General features: G+C 52.7%; 2 protein-coding genes across 4 annotated transcripts; one reads left to right on the top strand and one right to left on the bottom strand.

Annotated features, from left to right (window-relative positions):
* Positions 1–2,048: 2,048 nt before the first annotated feature.
* PPDPF (pancreatic progenitor cell differentiation and proliferation factor) lies at positions 2,049–3,840 on the top strand. Of its 3 annotated transcripts, XM_084774873.1 has the most exons (5): positions 2,051–2,314; positions 2,585–2,845; positions 3,076–3,157; positions 3,231–3,308; positions 3,424–3,840. In XM_084774873.1, the coding sequence occupies exons 3-5, from the start codon at positions 3,103–3,105 to the stop codon at positions 3,633–3,635; spliced, it is 345 nt and encodes a 114-aa protein (XP_084630999.1). In that variant the 5' UTR covers positions 2,051–2,314; positions 2,585–2,845; positions 3,076–3,102; the 3' UTR covers positions 3,636–3,840. The 3 variants fall into 3 exon arrangements, with proteins under 3 accessions (XP_084631000.1, XP_084630999.1, XP_084631001.1); XM_084774874.1 differs by lacking the exon at positions 2,585–2,845 and having other exon boundaries at positions 2,049–2,314; XM_084774875.1 differs by lacking the exons at positions 2,051–2,314; positions 2,585–2,845 and adding an exon at positions 2,397–2,515.
* A 4,900-nt stretch (positions 3,841–8,740) lies between these two features.
* On the bottom strand, positions 8,741–16,853 carry PTK6 (protein tyrosine kinase 6). The gene is made up of 8 exons (XM_084774851.1): positions 16,567–16,853; positions 14,344–14,465; positions 13,724–13,887; positions 13,215–13,368; positions 12,592–12,753; positions 10,147–10,328; positions 9,515–9,668; positions 8,741–9,163 (listed from the first exon to the last, which is right to left on the bottom strand). The coding sequence occupies exons 1-8, from the start codon at positions 16,794–16,796 to the stop codon at positions 8,976–8,978; spliced, it is 1,356 nt and encodes a 451-aa protein (XP_084630977.1). The 5' UTR covers positions 16,797–16,853; the 3' UTR covers positions 8,741–8,975.
* Positions 16,854–17,121: the final 268 nt, after the last annotated feature.

The following is a 17,121-nucleotide window of genomic DNA, read 5'->3' as shown; positions in this document are numbered from 1 at the left end:
CCGTCTGCCTCTGCCTCCCGAGTGCTGGGATTAAAGGCGTGCGCCACCACGCCCGGCTGCAAGGCTGGTCTTACTTGGCCTCCACTTCCTGAGGTGCTGCCGAGGGAGCAGCTTCTTCAGTGGATGCACCTTATATTCTGACCCATTTGATGAATAGCAAGACAATCTGACCCTAGAAACAGGTGACAGGGCTAGAGCCAGTCTCAGCAGAAGCCTCGGCAGCCCTGCCCTCCCCCACTGTAAGCCCCAACCCCCTGACTTCCTCCACCTCGGCCCCCACCCTGTGTGTTCATTCCCTGGATCCCTAAAGGTGGCGCACACTCGTATCTGACTCCTCTGTGTCCCTGCTGAGTAAGCACCATGCCCCCAATTCAGGGCAGATAGCTCACACTTCAGATGAACAGTCCCAGTCCCTGACCCTCTCTCAGGTCTGTGCAACCTGCACGAGCCCTTCCTCCAAGGCTCCTTGCAGTTGGGTTCTGCAACAGTCCCTCCCCTCAGCCAGGTCTCTCCAGCCTTGGTTTGAACTATGCAGGTGTTGCAAGGCTTTTCCTGGGGAATGTGAACAAGCATCTGTTCACCACAGATAGGACATCAGTGACAGACCAAAGAGAAAAGTTCATGTTAGGGTGAGAGTTACTGACAAAAGCATGGGTGTGGTGGTCTTACCTGTTGACTTGATGGGGTTGCAAACCAGCATGCAAACAAACCTCTGAGCACGTCTGTGAGGAAGTTCCTGGACTGGGGTTGAGGTAGGGAGACATGCCCTAAATGTGGACAGCGCTATGCCATGAGGTGAGTTCCCTGGTCGCAGGCAACTATGCTGAAACACCCACGTCCCTCATCCCCAGCAATTGCTTAGTGTTTATATAACCCGGAGAAGAGCATGCTGAGTGTTGGTAAACCTCCTCCTGGGACTTCCTGAAACTCTCCAGTGTTCACTAGAGGAAACAGCTGATAGCTTTTGGAGAGGCCCACATGCTGGACCACGCCAGGCTGAGGTAAGTCACAGTCTGAAGCACATGAAGCCATGAAGCAAGCCTGGCTTGCACAGAAGTCGCACCCTCCTGGCGCCCCCTGGGCTGGCCAGTCTGCCTTATCAGTGGCCTTACTTCTGCTGCTGTCACGTCAACTGTCCCCCAACTCCTCCCCCCCCAGCCCTCCACCCCCCCTCACTTTCATTATACCTTACCGCTTGCCCTCCCGCCCTCTAAACCAGCACTCCTAATGGGCCGCTTTCTGTCCGGTTTCCCATGCCTGGCTCAATGTTTGCACAGGATGGGCCTCAGCAAATTCAAGCAAAGGGTCCCAGTCAAAGCCTCCTGGAGACCTCAGGGACACAAGAGCACTCCTTGGGTCCTACTAGCCCCAGCATAGTCCAGGTTCTCCCTGAGCCCCCATGAAGGCAACTCTAACCTAATCTTCGGTTACAGGAGAAGCATGCTACACGAAGCTGGCTCATGGGGGCTTGCCAGAAGACTGACTGACTGCCTGGGAAGGGAGGGCAGCGTATACTGGCCAGCCACGGAGCTCCAAGCTCTGGAGTCGCCCAAACATGGGTCTCTGCCAACAGTGCAGACCTCTGCCTGATGCTAGCTACTTTTCTTTCTTTCTTTTTTCCTTCCTTCCTTTCTTTCTTTCCTTTCTCTTTCTTTCTTTCTTTCTTTCAATTTTTGGTTTTTGGTTTTTCGAGACAGGGTTTCTCTATGTAACCGCTCTGGCTGTCTCGGAACTTGCTCTGTAATCCAGGCTGGCCTCGAACTCATGGAGATCCACTTGCTCAGCCTCCCAAGCACTGGGATTAAAGTCGTGCGCCGCCACCACCGTCCTACTTAATACTGCCTGTTCTCAGCTCTCTCCGCCCCCAAGGCTTCCTCCATAATTTATCTTCCATCACTCCTCTCCAAGCAACAGAACGCAGTTTGGGTTTGGTGAACAGTGCCAACCATGACTTGAAATAGACGCAGGCGATTGCTCCCCTTCCCAAGGGCAGGCTAGTCCTTGCAGGACCGCTTGGGGGCTCCAGGCGCTAACTAGTGCGCCCAGAAAACAGAGAGAGATTGCGAAGCAGGGACACACACGGAGGCAGCTGCCCCTTGTGCTTACTTACGTTAGGCCCACTCAGCAAAGAGTCAGAGTAAGGCGCACGGAAAATGAAAGCCTGCGGGGACCGGCGCAAGTAGCGGACTGCAGCAAGTAAAGGGGACAAGAACACCGAACAGCCTGGCTACAAGAGGCCACTTTCGAGAGAGCGGCACAGATTGAGGGCCACACGTCCCACATGAGATTCTTAAAGTCCTCTAGGCGAGGCCAGGTGCTTCCAGTTCAAACCAGGTGGTGGGGGGCGGGGAGGGTGTGGGGGCGGGGGGTGGTGGTGGCGGGGGGTGGTGGTGGTAGTGGTGGCGGGGGGAGGGTCAGGACAGCAGAGCTGGACTTCGCCTAGAGCCGGACCGCTAATGTTTGATCAAGGACGTGATGGCCGAGGTGGAATCTGCAAAACCCAGTATTGCACAAGGTGGGGCCGATTGCTCAGCTCGGGGCCAAGTCTAATAGGGACCTTTTCGTGCTTTTGCGGATCTAATAGAGGCCAGGAGGGCTCAAAGATCCCAAGGGTGGGGCCGCCGCGATGGAGGAGGGACCTGGCCACGCGTGCTCCGCCCCACCGCGAGGCGTCTGCTGCTCACGCAGGAAAGTAAATAAGTACGCGCGTGCGCACGGCGCGCGCGCGCGGGTCGTAGAGTAGCTGTGCTCTGTGGGTCCCTGCAAATGGGCTCCCGGGTCTAGCCGCCCCGGGCGCTGTCACCGGTGACTGCGCCGAGGCCCGCGAGGAGGGGTCGCCGCTGAGGTGAGGACAGCCATAGTAGTGGTGGTGGCAGCGGCCGGCCGAGGGGGGCGGGGGAGGCGCGCGCCTTCTTGGGGCCGGGCGCATACAAAGCTCCTTTGTCTCACCTCGCAGCCGGCCCTGGCTGGTTGGAGCCGCTCGGAAGCCGGGTGTTGCCGGGGGGAGCGGGGGGGGGGCCTAGGGGACTCGAGGCCCACTCCGGTGTGCGGTGACCAGGCCCATATTCTGCTCAGATCTCCGCCGCGCCCGGGCCCTGAAGCATGGCAGCCATCCCTTCCAGCGGCTCGCTCGTAGCTACCCACGACTACTATCGGCGTAAGTAGCCCCTCACCGACCCCGCCCAGAGCTGGGCCAGGGCCCTGTGGCTGACCCCCCTCCTCTCCCCCAGGACGCCTGGGCTCCTCGTCCAGCAACAGCTCCTGTGGGAGTACGGAGTACCCGGGGGACGGGGTGCCCCACTCCCCGGGTGAGTACAGAACCAGCCAGCAGAAGGCGCGGGCTGGGCGGGGGAGGATCGTGGAGTGGGACAGGACGGGACCCTACCCGGTGACAACTTTGTAACCTCCTTTTGCTCCTCTCAGGTCTCCCCAAGGCCGACCCCGGCCACTGGTGGGCCAACTTCTTTTTTGGGAAGACCACCCTCCCAATCATGGCCACAGTGTTGGAATCTGCTGAGCACCCGGCAAAACCCCTCCAGGCCCCCAGAAGCCCGATCACCCGTGACCTGCCTCCTGAAACCATGCAGCAGCCAGTCAGCCATCCTGGCCAGGCTAACACCAGGGCCTCATCCTGATCTGGCAGAATCACCAGCCAGCCCAAGCTTAAGTGAAATTAGGCCAGAATCCCACCCACCCACCTCACCCCACTGTACCCTGTAAACTAGGAAGGCTGCAGCAAGAGCTGGAGAGAGCCCCCTCTTGGTTCATAGTGCTGAGCTTTACCAGCCCCACAACTGTGCCTTGCACCAAGCAGAAAATAAACTCCAAGCAGCTGTCCTCCCCCGGTGTATTTGAGACATTATTGAAGCCAGCCTTTCTTCCTGCTTGGTGCTGTTGTGTTCTTGGCCTTCCTGACAGCTCCTTTGAGGTAGACCCTGCCCAGTAATATCCCTGGAGCTGGTGAGACGCCCTCGGGAGTGGGTCTGGCCCAAGAAGCTGGGATGCCTCCACTTCTGGAGAACCCAGGTTACCAGTTGGTCATAAGTAGCTAGTCCAAGGGAGGCTGGGCCTCTGGCTGAGTTTGGAGCTCTCAGCTGAAGGGAACCCAGTGCATTAGCAGGAACTTAGTGGATTACCTTGGGTCAGGCCCCCACAGCTTACATGGGTTCCCCAAGGCCGAGGATACTAACACAGACTGAAAGAGGGTTCTAGACTTAAGCTGGCCTAGGAGCTGTGGAGAGCCAGCGGGGGTAAGGATGGGGCCTCAGGTGTGACACAGCGGGCCCTTCTGGTGTAAACAGCTGCACTCCCTTGGGAACTGGGCCGGTGCCTCTGATAGCTGAGCCTCCCTTGCCTCCCTCGCCTCCCTCCTGTCTGCCCTTGGGGTATCCAGGTGGCTTGTGGCTTGCCACACTTACTCCCCAGCAAGTCCTAGGTGGAGGAGGCTCTTTCCACCCTTGATGGACTCAGAAGGGGAAATGTTCCACTCAGGCCAAAATGTCCAGACAAGGCCCACAGAGCTGCTCATAGTTGCTCCCCACGCTGAGCCCACCGGTTTCATGTGTAGAAACACTTGAGACAGTGATTCTAAGATGAACACCTGTGTCTGGGTGTCTCTGATGTAAACACCTGGTAGAAGTAGTGTGAGACTGAACTGATGAACACTTTTCTTCTCTGAGAGTCAGAGTAAACATTGGTAAAAGAAAGCCAGTAATTTCTGTGGTGCATGTTTAAGTGTAGAATTACAACTGATGGCCTGGCTGGATACACCGGATCTTCAGGAATTTCCTACAAATCATGGATACCACCTGTAGATACAACCTAAGAAAGGTTTCCTATTTTAGTGTTTGACAGAGCTTCTCATACAGCAAAGTCAAATAAGCCTAGTTTAATAGCTCTCTTTCATAAAAAGAGAAATCCTGAGACCGCAAGGCCCCTTGTGGAAACGTAAAAGTTGGTTTAAAGTTAGAGAATTGAATCTAGAGTTTGGTTTCTAGAATTGGCAGACACTTGACCTTCGTTTGCCTGTTTCAGCAAAGTGGCCAGATAGCTAAAGGAAACCTGGGTTACATGGCTATAAGCAAACTTTGTCCTGCAGTGGTCAAAGACGGAGTTTCACATGATAGAAGCACAGCACGAACCCTAGGCCAGTTACTACCCCAGTTAGCTTAGACTAAGAGGGCAAGATCTGGGGACGTACTGTAAACGAACATCTTTCATAATGTCAGTCTAGTTTTATATCACTACATTATTAATAATGATTCCCTTGTGGGGGGTTATTTTAAGAGAAGATCTTGTGTTACCCAAGTTGGTCTTAAACTTGCTGTCTTGAGGATGCCCTTGAACTTTTGATCTTCTTCCTCCTACCTCCCAGACACTAGGATCTCAGGTATGTACCACCACACCTGTGTAGCCAGTGCTGGGGATAGAACCCAAGACTTCTGTGTGTGTCATGTGTGTGCTCTGCCAGACTGAGCAGCAGCCCCAGCCCAATTTAAAAGAGCGCTAAATCTTTCAGTCCTCATGGCTACATGAGATCCCAATCCATCAGGCATTTGAAAGAGCATCCATGCACAAGCCAGATGTGGTAGCGCACACCTACAGTCCCAGCACTAGGAGACAGAAGCAGGTGGATCTTCACATTTAAGGCCAGCCTGGCCTATAAAGCTAGTTCTAGGACAGCCAAGGCTACACAGAGAAACCCTGTCTAAACACACACACACACACACACACAGCAGCAACAACAACAAAAGCCCATCAGTTTTTTCTTTTTCATGATATGGAAAAGTCCTATGTTGCATTCAGTGGTCAATCTTTCCTCTCCAAACGATAATGTATTATAACCTTAGCACGAACGGAGGTCTCCCTGTTGCTTCTAGTGGCTCTGATTGTATATATTGTCATTTTTACTCTCAGCGTCCCTAGTTTCTGGTGGAAACTAGGAAGCAAGCTGCCAGCATGCCTCTGAAGAAGAAAACCCCACAGGCTGCAGCAGCATGTCCAGCTTTCTTGTACAAACCCAAGCTCACCTGCCACCTCCATCTTGGGGGAAAGCAGGAGGCCACAATCAGATCAGCCTACGTTGATGTTTCTTTAGGAATGACCCCAAAGCTCAATTAACTAAATTTCTCAAGTCTGAACAAACTTAGGGTTGTAAGTTAGGCTCATGAAGGCTTCACAAGGTATCTGCACCCAATTGGCTCTTGTTGTCAAGTCAGGCAAATGTCACCCCCACCCCCACCCCCACCCCCACGCCCTCCCTCCTTCATCTGTATTCTCGGTTCAGCATTTTTAAATAACCCAATATAATTAAACTTGTTTAAACACTTGTAAGAAAAAAAAAATTAGCTCTCTGGTCCTCAACCTGTGCACTGTGACCCCTTTGAGAAACCTCTGTCTCCAAAAATATTTACAATTCATAACAGTAGCAAAATTACAGCTACAAAATAGCAACAAAAATATTTTTGTGGTTGGGGGTGACCACAGCATGAGGGACTGTGTGAAAGAGTCCCAGCATTAGGAAGGGTCTAGCTATGCTGTATTTAGTGTTGGCAGGTCTGGAATCATACCTGTTTCGATTGTTCTAGAGCATCTGATCTTTAAGAACATTTGACAAGCCGGGCGGTGGTGGCGCACGCCTTTAATCCCAGCACTCGGGAGGCAGAGGCAGGCGGATCGCTGTGAGTTCAAGGCCAGCCTGGTCTACAAAGCGAGTCCAGGACAGTCAAGGCTACACAGAGAAACCCTGTCTTGAAAAAACAAACAAACAAAAAGAGCATTTGACCTTGTTTCTGTTTCTGAGAGGTTTTAGGGATATTTAATGAACACTGGTCTTTAGACAGTCTAACCAGAACTTGAAGAGATTTGGCTTGGTTTTTATTTTGGTATTTGCTTGTTTTTTTGAGACAGAGAATGTAGCTCTGGCTGTCCTGGACCTTACTATGTAGACCAGGCTGGCCTCGAACTCACAGATAAAGCTGCCTCTGCCTCCCAAGCGCGGGGATTCGAGTTGTGTACTAGTACACCCAGGGCTGTGCCCTCTGCAGCAGGGAAGAACTGCGCATGCACAAACAGCCAAATACACACAGACCCCCTTGCTCTTAATTTTAGAATGTTTAGTCCTGGATCAGTTTGTGTCCACTTGGATTTTTATACAGATTGTGTTCTTTTTTATTTCGGTTTGGTTTTTCTGGGACAGGGTCTTTCTATGTAGTCCTGGCTGCCCTGGAATTTGTTATGTAGACCAGACTGGCCTCGAACTCACAGATATCTGCCTGCCTCTGTCTCTCAAGTTCTAGGATTAAAGATCTATGCCACCAAGCCCAACCCAAATGATGTTCTTGGTGAAAATGAAAGGTTCAGTTGCCAGGAGAAGATTTTTTTTTTTACTGAAGTCTTTATTTCTACCAGTTCTCATCTGTCCCATTTCCAAATGTTTGCCTGTGTTCTAGTGACTGTTACATCCCTGAGAACAGCTGTAAAGGCAGCTTGACTTTACAGGAAGCAGTACAGTGTCACCTCTGGGACACAGAAGACATTTCCTCAAGGAAGGTTGGGACATGTTCAGCCGTTGTGAGAGGTCAGTCTGAGTTAGCTGGTAGCTACATGCTGAGAGGGTTATGCCACTTGCAGGAAGGCAACCTCAGGTAGCTGCTTTTGGGGGGCACTCTCCCTCAGAACTGGGGCTCTTAAATTCAAGCACATAAGGAGCAGATAGTCTGGCTGGACTTCGGGGGTCAAGCGTAGTTCAAGAGCACTGAAGACACAGGGAAGGCCGACTTGGACCAGAGCCATCTGAGAGGACTCTGGTTCAATCGGGAAAGGTCAAATGGAGGGTGGGGAAGAAAATGAAGTCAGTTTTCTAGAGAGGGTGTTCTCCTGCCTCAGGAGCTCAGGACAAAAACAGCTCGCTCTGAAACTAAGCACAAGATTCACAAGCCCTGACTGAATCTAACTCTAGAAAAGAGGACAGTGCCTCGCGCAGAGACACAGAAGAGCTGCCTCCGCTTGCACGGTTAAGAATATCCCAGCAACACCCCCCCCTAAAAAAAAAAAAGATATCCTAGCACAGTGGCACAGTCTGTAATCCCAGCATTCAGGGAGGCAGGGGCAAGTGGATCTCTTGAGTTTGAGGCCAGCCTGGTCTACAAAGTGAATTCCAGGACAGCCAGGACTACAAAAGAAACCCTGTCTTGGGGAGAAAAATCCTGGCTCTTACTGGCTCTATCAGCTTTCCTTTACCTGCAGACCCCAGGTAAGTGCATATCCCAAGCACCAGAAACTGCAGGGAGGAAATTTCATGTCCTATCTTGAGCTTCCTAGGTGCGACTCTCCTCCAGCAAAACTGAGGTTAGGAAGAGAAAGTCATGCAAGCGTGCTCTGAGTTGTGTGTGGCATGAAACCCTGCAGAATTAAGGGGCAAGGGCGGGGTGCGTGTCTTTGGGCAGTTAAGCAGAAGAATAGCCAAGGACAGATATGTTTTGAAAGTGACACGCTGGCAAGAATGCCACTAGGCCTGTTGTCTAGACTCTTCTTGGCTTCTCTGTCACATGAAGTCTTCACAGGAGAAGGGAAGAAGAAGCTAAAGAGTGATCTCCTGATCTCAGCACTCGGGAGGCAGAGGCAGGCGAATCACTGTGAGTTCGAGGCCAGCCTGGTCTACAAAGCAAAGTCCAGGACAGCCAAGGCTAACACAGAGAGAAGCTGTCTTGAAAAACCAAAAAAAAAAAAAAAAAAAAAAAAAAAAAAAAGAGTGATCTCCTGGACTTTGAGGACTGCCTCCTGGAGGAGGGCAGACTGGAAGGGAATATGGCTGCCTCATTACTCTTTCCTTGACAACATGCAGTATTTAAGGTATGTTTGGTATCTTCCTTAGCCCTTCACCTCAGTAAAGTGAAGGGTGGTGTACGCCTTGAATAGAGGTCCAGGAAAATGGTGAGGCCTTCTTCAGTGGGTCTTGGCCATGTCCAAGGAGCTCAGACCATGTTCTCGTACCTGGTGATGCCTGAGAGTTTCTCACACAGGTCTTTGAAGCAGGGTCTCTGCTTGGGGTCCTGGCTCCAACAGCCCAGCATCAGCTTGTGCATGTTGGGTGGGCACTCCACGGGGCAGGGCATGCGATAGCCGGCGTCCACCCTCAGGAAGGCCTCATGATTGGACATGCCTGTGGTCCACGGAAGAAGAGACATGAGAACTGGGAGGCTGCTGTCCATCTGCACTCCGATCCCCGGGAGCCACACCCAGCTGCCTTTGGTTCCTCCCTGGGTGCTGTCCCCTGCGAGAATGACCACCACCATGCTCTGGACATATTCTAGCACACTGTCTGTGGCTGCTGTCCCTGTGGACAGTGTCTCCAGGAGATGCTCCCACTAGCTGGATGCTCGGGGACTGGAGCAGGGATGGGTCTGGCTGAGGCCCTGGGAAGCACCTCATGTCATCTCTGTCAGCCATTCAAGACCTGCCCCCACGCCACCTCACTGCCTGTGCACATTTGGGGTCTTTCTTGGGGCCATACCTGGGTAGGGCATCTGCCCCCTGCTGAAAACTTCATGGAGGAGAATCCCAAAAGACCAGATGTCAGATTTGATGGAGTAATGCCCTCGGGAGAGTGCCTCAGGTGCCGTCCATTTGTAGGGGATGTTGTGGTCGTGGGAAAGGTAGATGTCCTCCTGTGGTAAGATGGCTCATGGTAGGGCCTTGATACTAGAGGAAGCTGCCACTTGTACCCTTCCTGTGTAGCACTGAACTAGCACGGACACCAAGGTCACGGTGGGCAGGGTACAAATCCACTGCCTGTTGCTGTCTGACCCACTGACACCACCCCACTGCTACCAGAGGTGGCTGCCACCAGTGCTGCCAGAGTCATGGCTAGGCCCTGTGCCAGTGAAGGTGCCAGTTCACTGGAGTTCTGGATGGGGGTGGGGTGGGGGACAAGGGCAGAGCTGCAATGTGTGGAGACAGGAAAAGCTCAAGGTACATGGCTGTCTGCCTAGGTACTCAGCTAGGCCAGTGTGGCATGAACAAAGCTGTCGCTGTATCAATAAAGCCATTCCCTTGCCTGTTAACACCACCCCACGAAGAATCCATCTTGCTTGTGGCTGGGTTAAGCACAAGGCTTCTTTCTGGCTCTTCCTCCCGGGGTCCTACCTTGACAAGCCTGGCGAGCCCGAAGTCCCCCACTTTGCAGAGATTATTCTCTGCAACAAGAACGTTCCGAGCCGCCAGGTCACGGTGGATGTAATTCTGAGATTCCAGGTAGCACATGCCCTCGGCAACCTGTGATGCAAAGTCCACTAGCTCCGAAATAGGCAGGGCTTTCTCATCAGAGTCTGTAGGGTGATCAGAGGCCAGAGTCAGCTGGCCAGAGCCCAGTCCTCATTTACTGTGGCTATAAGGGCTCCAGCAAAGGGTGGCTGGTCTGGCTTAGTTGCAAAGTAGGAAGGCCAAGGCCTTCTGCAGTTATGTACTTGGAGACAAAGACCACACACACACACACACACACACACACACACACACACACACACACACACACTGTCCCACACCCCTTCTGGGAATCATAAAGCAAAGTAAGGGGAAAGGTATTGCTGCAAGACAGTCTTGGTGTCATGTAGCCACTAGGTATTGCGCATCCAGCAAGGGCTACACCTACAAGGTTCAGGCATCCCAATTCTGAAGATGACTTCCTGCAGAAGCTGCTTATGAGATCATACTGTGAGACATGTGGACTACACAACTTTACTCTTCCAAATGCTGGCGATATGCTAATGCCATAGATGCCCCCCAGGTGTGATTGCTTTACCTGTGCTACCTCACTCCCTCTCCCTCTTGTATAAAGAAAGTTGAGGGGCATCTTTGCACAGATCTCAACTGGCAGAGATGGTCTTGTTTTGTGATGAAGAGAACACAGCGATGTCCTCCCGTGGGTGAGATGAGGTGCGTCTACATGCATGTGTGTGTGTGTGTACGTGTGTGTGCACACAAGTGTGTGTGCCATGTGTGACTGTATTGTGTATGTGTCTGTGTTTTACATGTGTTTGGGTATAGGTGTGTATAGGTGTGACGGGCCAGCAGGTCTCAAAAATAGAGAGACGCTGGTGGGCTGAGGCAGGTCCCTGGGTGAGGCCAGCACATAGCAGCCTACACTAGCAGGCTACATAGAGCCTGTGGTAAAGTGATGTCAGTTAGCTGTGCTTACAGACACTGTGAGCGTTCTTTTCTGTATTTTTCCAAACTTTATGATCAGCCCTTGGTAGAGTTGTTATACTTTTAAGTCACCTACCTTTCCACTTTGTTGTGTATGTTTGATGTGTGTACATGTGTGTGGAGGTCAGAGGACAGCCTTGGGTGTTAGTCTTAACCATTGACATGTTTCAGGAGGGTCTTTGCCGTTGCCACTGAGCCGAATAAGTCAGGCTCCTCCTACTGCCTCCCGTCTCACTGTAGGAGCCCAGGGATAGCAGAGGCATGGGTCTATGCTTGGCTTCACGCTGGTTCTGGAGAGTCAAGCTCAGGTCTCCCTGCTTGCATAGCAAGCACTGTACCCCAATAGCTGACTCCCTAGCCATTTTTTTAAAAAATGTGTGTGTGTGAGGAGATGTAGTATGTGTGGATTTACTTGTCACTGTTAGTGTGTGCACATGTGTATGTGTGTATGTCTTTACTTGTCACTGTTAGTGTGTGCACATGTGTATGTGTGTATGTCTTTCCTCGATTGTTCTCCATCTTTCATTTGGGGTTTTTTTGGGGGTGACAGAGTTTCAAGACAGGGTTTCTCTGTGTGGCCCTGGCTGTCTTGGAGCTTGCTCTGTAGACCAGGCTGGCCTCAGAGATCAGCCTGCCTCTGCCTCCCAAGTGCTGGGATTAAATACATATGCCCCTATGCCTGACTTCCATCTTTAGTTTTCAAAAGTATTTTATATGTCTGAGCATTTTGCCTGCATGTATGTCTGTGTACCACACGCATTCTGGTGCCTGCAGAGGCCAGAAGAGGGTGTTAGATCCCTTGAACTGGAATTGTAGATGGTTGTGAGCCAGATGTGGTGGCACTCACCTTTAATCCCAGCACTCAGGAGGCAGAGGCAGGTGGATCACTGTGAGTTCGAGGCCAGCATGGTCTACAAAGCAAGTCCAGGACAGCCAAGGCTACACAGAGGAACCCTGTCTCGGAAAACCAAACCAAACGAACAAACAAAACAATAAAAATAAAGACAATTTAAGTAATCCATCCCTCCCTCCTTCCCTCCCTCCCTCCCTCCCCTCTCCTTCTCTGGTTTTTCAACACATGGTTTCTCTGTATAATAAGCCCTGGCTGTCCTGGACTTCATAGACCAGGCCGTTCTCGAACTCACAGAGATCTGCCTGCCTCTACCTCCCAAGTGCTGGGATTAAAGGCATGCACCACCACACCAGGCTGTGAGTAACTTTTTAAACAAGAAATCAACAAGTTCGTCTGGGAGCTCCTGGCTGTTTTGTGTAGGCCAAGCAGGAACATGTGGGGGTCCGCCTATCTGTTGGCTCGGCTCCTTTGTGTGTGTCTCCTGCTGTCTCCAACACTTTGACCGCTGGGAAAGGAGGGCGGGTCTTACCACTTACCCCGCAGTAGCTGCAGCAGGCTCCCCTTGGGCATGAGCTCCGTGATGATGTAGACAGGGTCCCCTGCAGTTGCCACGGCATACAGCGACAGGATGTGCTTGTGCCGCAGCTTCTTCATGGCCTGGATCTCAGACTGGAAGGTGTGCTGGTGCAGGAGGTTGTCTGAGAGACATCAGGCTCTCAGTGAATACAGCCCTTGACCTGTGCCCCACGCAGGAGGCCCAGTCTCCTGAAGAGCAGCTCAGGAAATATGGCCAGCCTGGGAAGACAAAAGCTAGCCTCCAGGTGACATTAAAGCCTCCACAACTAAGGAGGCTTAGGGGCTCAAGCCTGATGTGTCCTCCTGCCCTCCTCTGCCTTGCTTGGTCACAACTGCCAAAGTCAGCATTTCCTAGCTGGATGTGTCTCAAGGTCTTGGCTGACCTGATTCTTAAGGCATCGGGTATAGACCTTAGGGGGAAGCTGGGATTTTTAGTGAGACTCAAATTGTCCAGTGACAATTGAGAGACATTACCTCCACCATGATGCCCAGTTGAGTGTCAGGATACCCTCAGGGGTGTGAGACTGGGAGAGCCCATTGGCAGAAATAGTGACCAAGTGGAGTTGGGCCTGGAGCTGCTCACCTCTAGAGATCACCTTCACAGCCACACGGACCTGGCCTTTCCAGAGCCCTTCGAAGACCTCCCCAAAGTAGCCGGCCCCCAGCTTCTTACAGAGTGTGAACTCCTCCCTCGGCCTCTCCCAGTCATCCCAGTGGGGCATGGGCTCAGTTTTGTGCTGAAGAGACAGAAAGGGCAATGATGGTGGCAGGGGTGGCAGTTGGGTCACCCAGCTCGCCGTCAGGAATGATTTGCACTGGACCCCTCACGAGGATCCCTACTTATCTTTATACTTAGAACCACGTCCAGCATAGTAGGGTCTGGGTGTTCCTGCATGAAAACCCTGCTGCCTTCATCCACCAGGGTCAGGGATGCGCAAGCATCCTTAGCAGGGGCCACAGCCGAGCTCTGGTGAGCCAGTGTGACCAGAGTGACAGCCAAGGAGAGCGGCATCTCCCGAGTCCTCCTGCCTCACACTCTACTCCACCTCTCTGACCCCAAGCAAGTGCATCACAGAGGAACCAGTGACCTACCTTCCAGCAGGGAATGGTCAGCTGCAGGCTGTGGGACAGGCTCTGGGTCTTGTGGTAGTTCACAAGCTCAGACAGGCTGAAGAAGGACACCGCCTCATTCAGGTGCAGCCGGCCCCCGTTGCCCCTCCAGATCCTGTAATGTCGCACGGCCTGACCATCCCGCACTGGGGTGTGTGGCCGGCGGAAGAAGGTATAAGTAGGCACCCTGCCATGTATGACCAGTGTGGGGGTGGGGGGGGGAGGATTGGGGGACACTTTGCCTGCACCTGCTCCCAGCCTGGACATTGCCTCACTCGGCTACCTGAAACTTCTGTCATATTCCACGGCTATTCTGTTCCCTGGGCTCCTGGGTTATTGGGCCACAAGCACAGTAGAACGCCTGCAGAGCCTTGGCCTCCATGACACATAGGCCATGCCAAAAAATAAGGGAAAGCCACCCAATCTGAAGAGGAGTCCCTGGCCTTCTGCCTCAAAGGCTGAAAGTGAGAAACTGGACTACAGGGAGGGGTCAGGGCTTCCAGCCGAAGAGGAAGATGGCCTAGACATCACAGTCAGAGGAAAGGCGGGTCGCTGTGTGGTCAAGAAGGCCTCATAGGCAAGGGAGGTCTGGGGAGCAGTACCAGAGAGGACATAGTCTGCTCCTGGCTTCTGGCTGACTCTGACCAAGAAGGCTCCCGTCGAGTTGTCTTCAGCCTGCAGCCTGTGCTTGGCCTCTGAGCGGGAGATACAACCAAAGAACCACCTGCAGAGGAGAGGGTCACCTCAGCCCCAGCCTCATGCCCCACCTGCATCTCAGCTATCTGACCCTGCAGAGGCCTCTCTGACTGTCATGGGCCCCGAAAGCCCTAAATGGCTGGTTCTGGATACCAGGAAAAATCCTAGTGACTCAGAAGTAGGGCGGGCAAGCACTGCCTACCATCCTGCTCCGGAGGATGACCACCTGGGCCTTAGATTCCTCCCCCCAAATGTCTGCAATTCTGTCATGTGACTGTCTCTTAGCTCAGGTTGTGGGACCTGACCAAGCTATAGATACCAGTTTGGTCTAGAAGTGGGTGGGGGAGGGGTCTCCACAGCAGCTCCTCAGGGCTGCAGTCCTGGCTTGTACTTTCATACACATGTTCACACAGTCACATAGCCATTTGCACACGTGCAGTTATGTGCACAGACATGCACTGAGATGCAAATGCCCACGTCATCACATTCATACACAATGTGCGTTCACTCACAATGCACTGACACACAGGCTCATAATGCACACTGGCGTGCACACCAACCCATGCATTTACATTTGCACACTTACACAAGCATGCATACATTACTGATGAGCACACCATTACGGTCGTGCACAGACACTGTGACACACACCCACACACGCTCCCATTCAAAAGGATCTATACATACTGGCTTCCAACACAAGGGATGGGCACGCCTACAGGTGGAAGCCCTTGGAAGTCCATGGCTGACCTCGCCCCATGGTGTCTCCAACTCCCCTCAAGAGCCCTTGGAACATGGGCTCCACGTGAGAGCCTAACACATGGCTCAAGCCCCTGAGGCTCACCTCAGGCCCTGCAAAGCTAAAGAATTTCCTGCTCACCCTTCTGGCCACTATGCCTCCTCTCATCTCTTCACCTCAGGGACCACATGATCTCTCTCTCTCTCTCTCTCTCTCTCTCTCTCTCTCTCTCTCTCTCCTCTCCCTCTCCCTCCCTCTCTCTCTCTCTCTCTCTCTCTCCCTCTCCCTCTCCCTCCCCCTCCCCCTCCCCCTCCCTCTCTCTCTCTCTCTCTCTCTCCCTCTGTGTGTTTGTGTGTGTGTGTGTATCTGTCTGTCTGTGTCTCTGTCTGTCTGTGTCTCTGTCTTTCTCTCTCTGTGTGTTTATCTGTCTGTCTGTCTGTCTGTCTGTCTGTCTCTCTCTCTCTCTCTCTCTCTCTCTCTCTCTCTCGGGACCTCACTATGCTCACTATGTTGACCCAGCTGCCCTGGAATTTAGAGATCCACCTGCCTTTATCTCCCGAGTGCTAAAGGCATGTGCCAGCACCTGGTTCTTCTCAGTCTTTCATGCACACCACCCATGCCTGCCATGCTCCCACCACGAGCCTCTGTCTCTGCAGCTGTCCTAGGCTTCATGAACTACTCTCCGTTTCTTGTCTGTGTGTGCACAATCTTCTGCTGAGCACAATAGGTTCTCATTGTGAAATGAGGAGTTGGGAGTCTCAGGAGCAAAACAGTAAGAAAGCGCCGCTCCTGCTGGACCCTTCCCAGCCTCAGCCCAGAGCATCCTGCATAGCTTGAGTCCTTGGGTGGCTGTGGTCATATCCACACAAGGCATGACTATGGTTCTTCCAAGCCTCCAGGGGCTCAGGTGTGTGAGTGGCCAGGTACAGTGGACATGAAGACACCAACCACTGTATTTGCACCATGTACGGTACCCTGAGCCGGGCGCTATAGATAGGTGTGCTCCAGGAGCCTCTGTCTCCCTTAACTAGGTCACACGTCTGGTTTTGGCTGTTTGGAAAGTGAGCAAACTGCACACCCCAACAGCTCTCGAATTTCCACACTGATCTTGTCTCTTGAAGCCAGCATCCTAAAAAATCCACTGGGTCCTTCTGTCCCATCTGGGTCCTGGCAGGGTCTGTGAAGTGATCATAAGTTGGTCCAAAGGAGAGGTCCCATTCCCCCAGTGTCTCACAGAGGTGCAGCCCCATCGGCAACCCTGTGTACCAGGATGTTAAGGATCAGAATGTGACCAACTGAATATCTAGCTAGGATCTTACACCCTTTGGCTTCCCCAGTCTGCCACAGTGCCCATCATTTCCCCCTGTGCCAGCTCCCCAGGGCCACTCACGGCTCAGACTCCACAGTTTCCTTCTCAGCCAGGTAATTGCAGGGCACGTAGCCCTCAGCCAAGGCCTTGCCTTCCGAATCCAGTAGGGTGGCCCACCACCACTGTTCCTCCTTCCTGGTAACATGAAGAAGATCTCCTGCCTGAAAGCTCAGTTCCTCTTCTGTTCGTGCCTTGAAGTCCCAGAGGCCCATGTACTTAGGGCCCAGATGGGCCTTGTCCCAAGACACCATGACAGGTTCAGTGGCAGAGTCAGCTGTAGGCTACTTGTAGATACTTGCGGCTGGGAGGGGTAGGAGGGGCTTTTCCCAGCAAGCTAGTCACACCTACTTCCTCCTGATGGGCCACAGAGAAGCCACACCCAGTACTGATTGGAGATGGACTGTCCTGGCTCCGCCCCAAGGGTCCTTCTGGCTCCTGTACGTTCTTTGTCCACAGGATAAAATCATACTGGGTGCTCACACTCATCTTCAGTGGAGGCCTGCCATCTAAACAACTCTTTGAGACAAGGTCCAGCCACAGTACATGGAATACCTCATTAGGTAATGGATTCACAGG

The sequence above is a fragment of the Acomys minous genome, assembly GCF_964271855.1.
Source record: "Acomys minous genome assembly, chromosome: 3".
NCBI classification, from domain to species: Eukaryota; Metazoa; Chordata; class Mammalia; order Rodentia; family Muridae; genus Acomys; species Acomys minous.
Note: the sequence above shows the minus strand (reverse complement) of the source record. Positions and strands in the feature narration are given on the sequence as shown.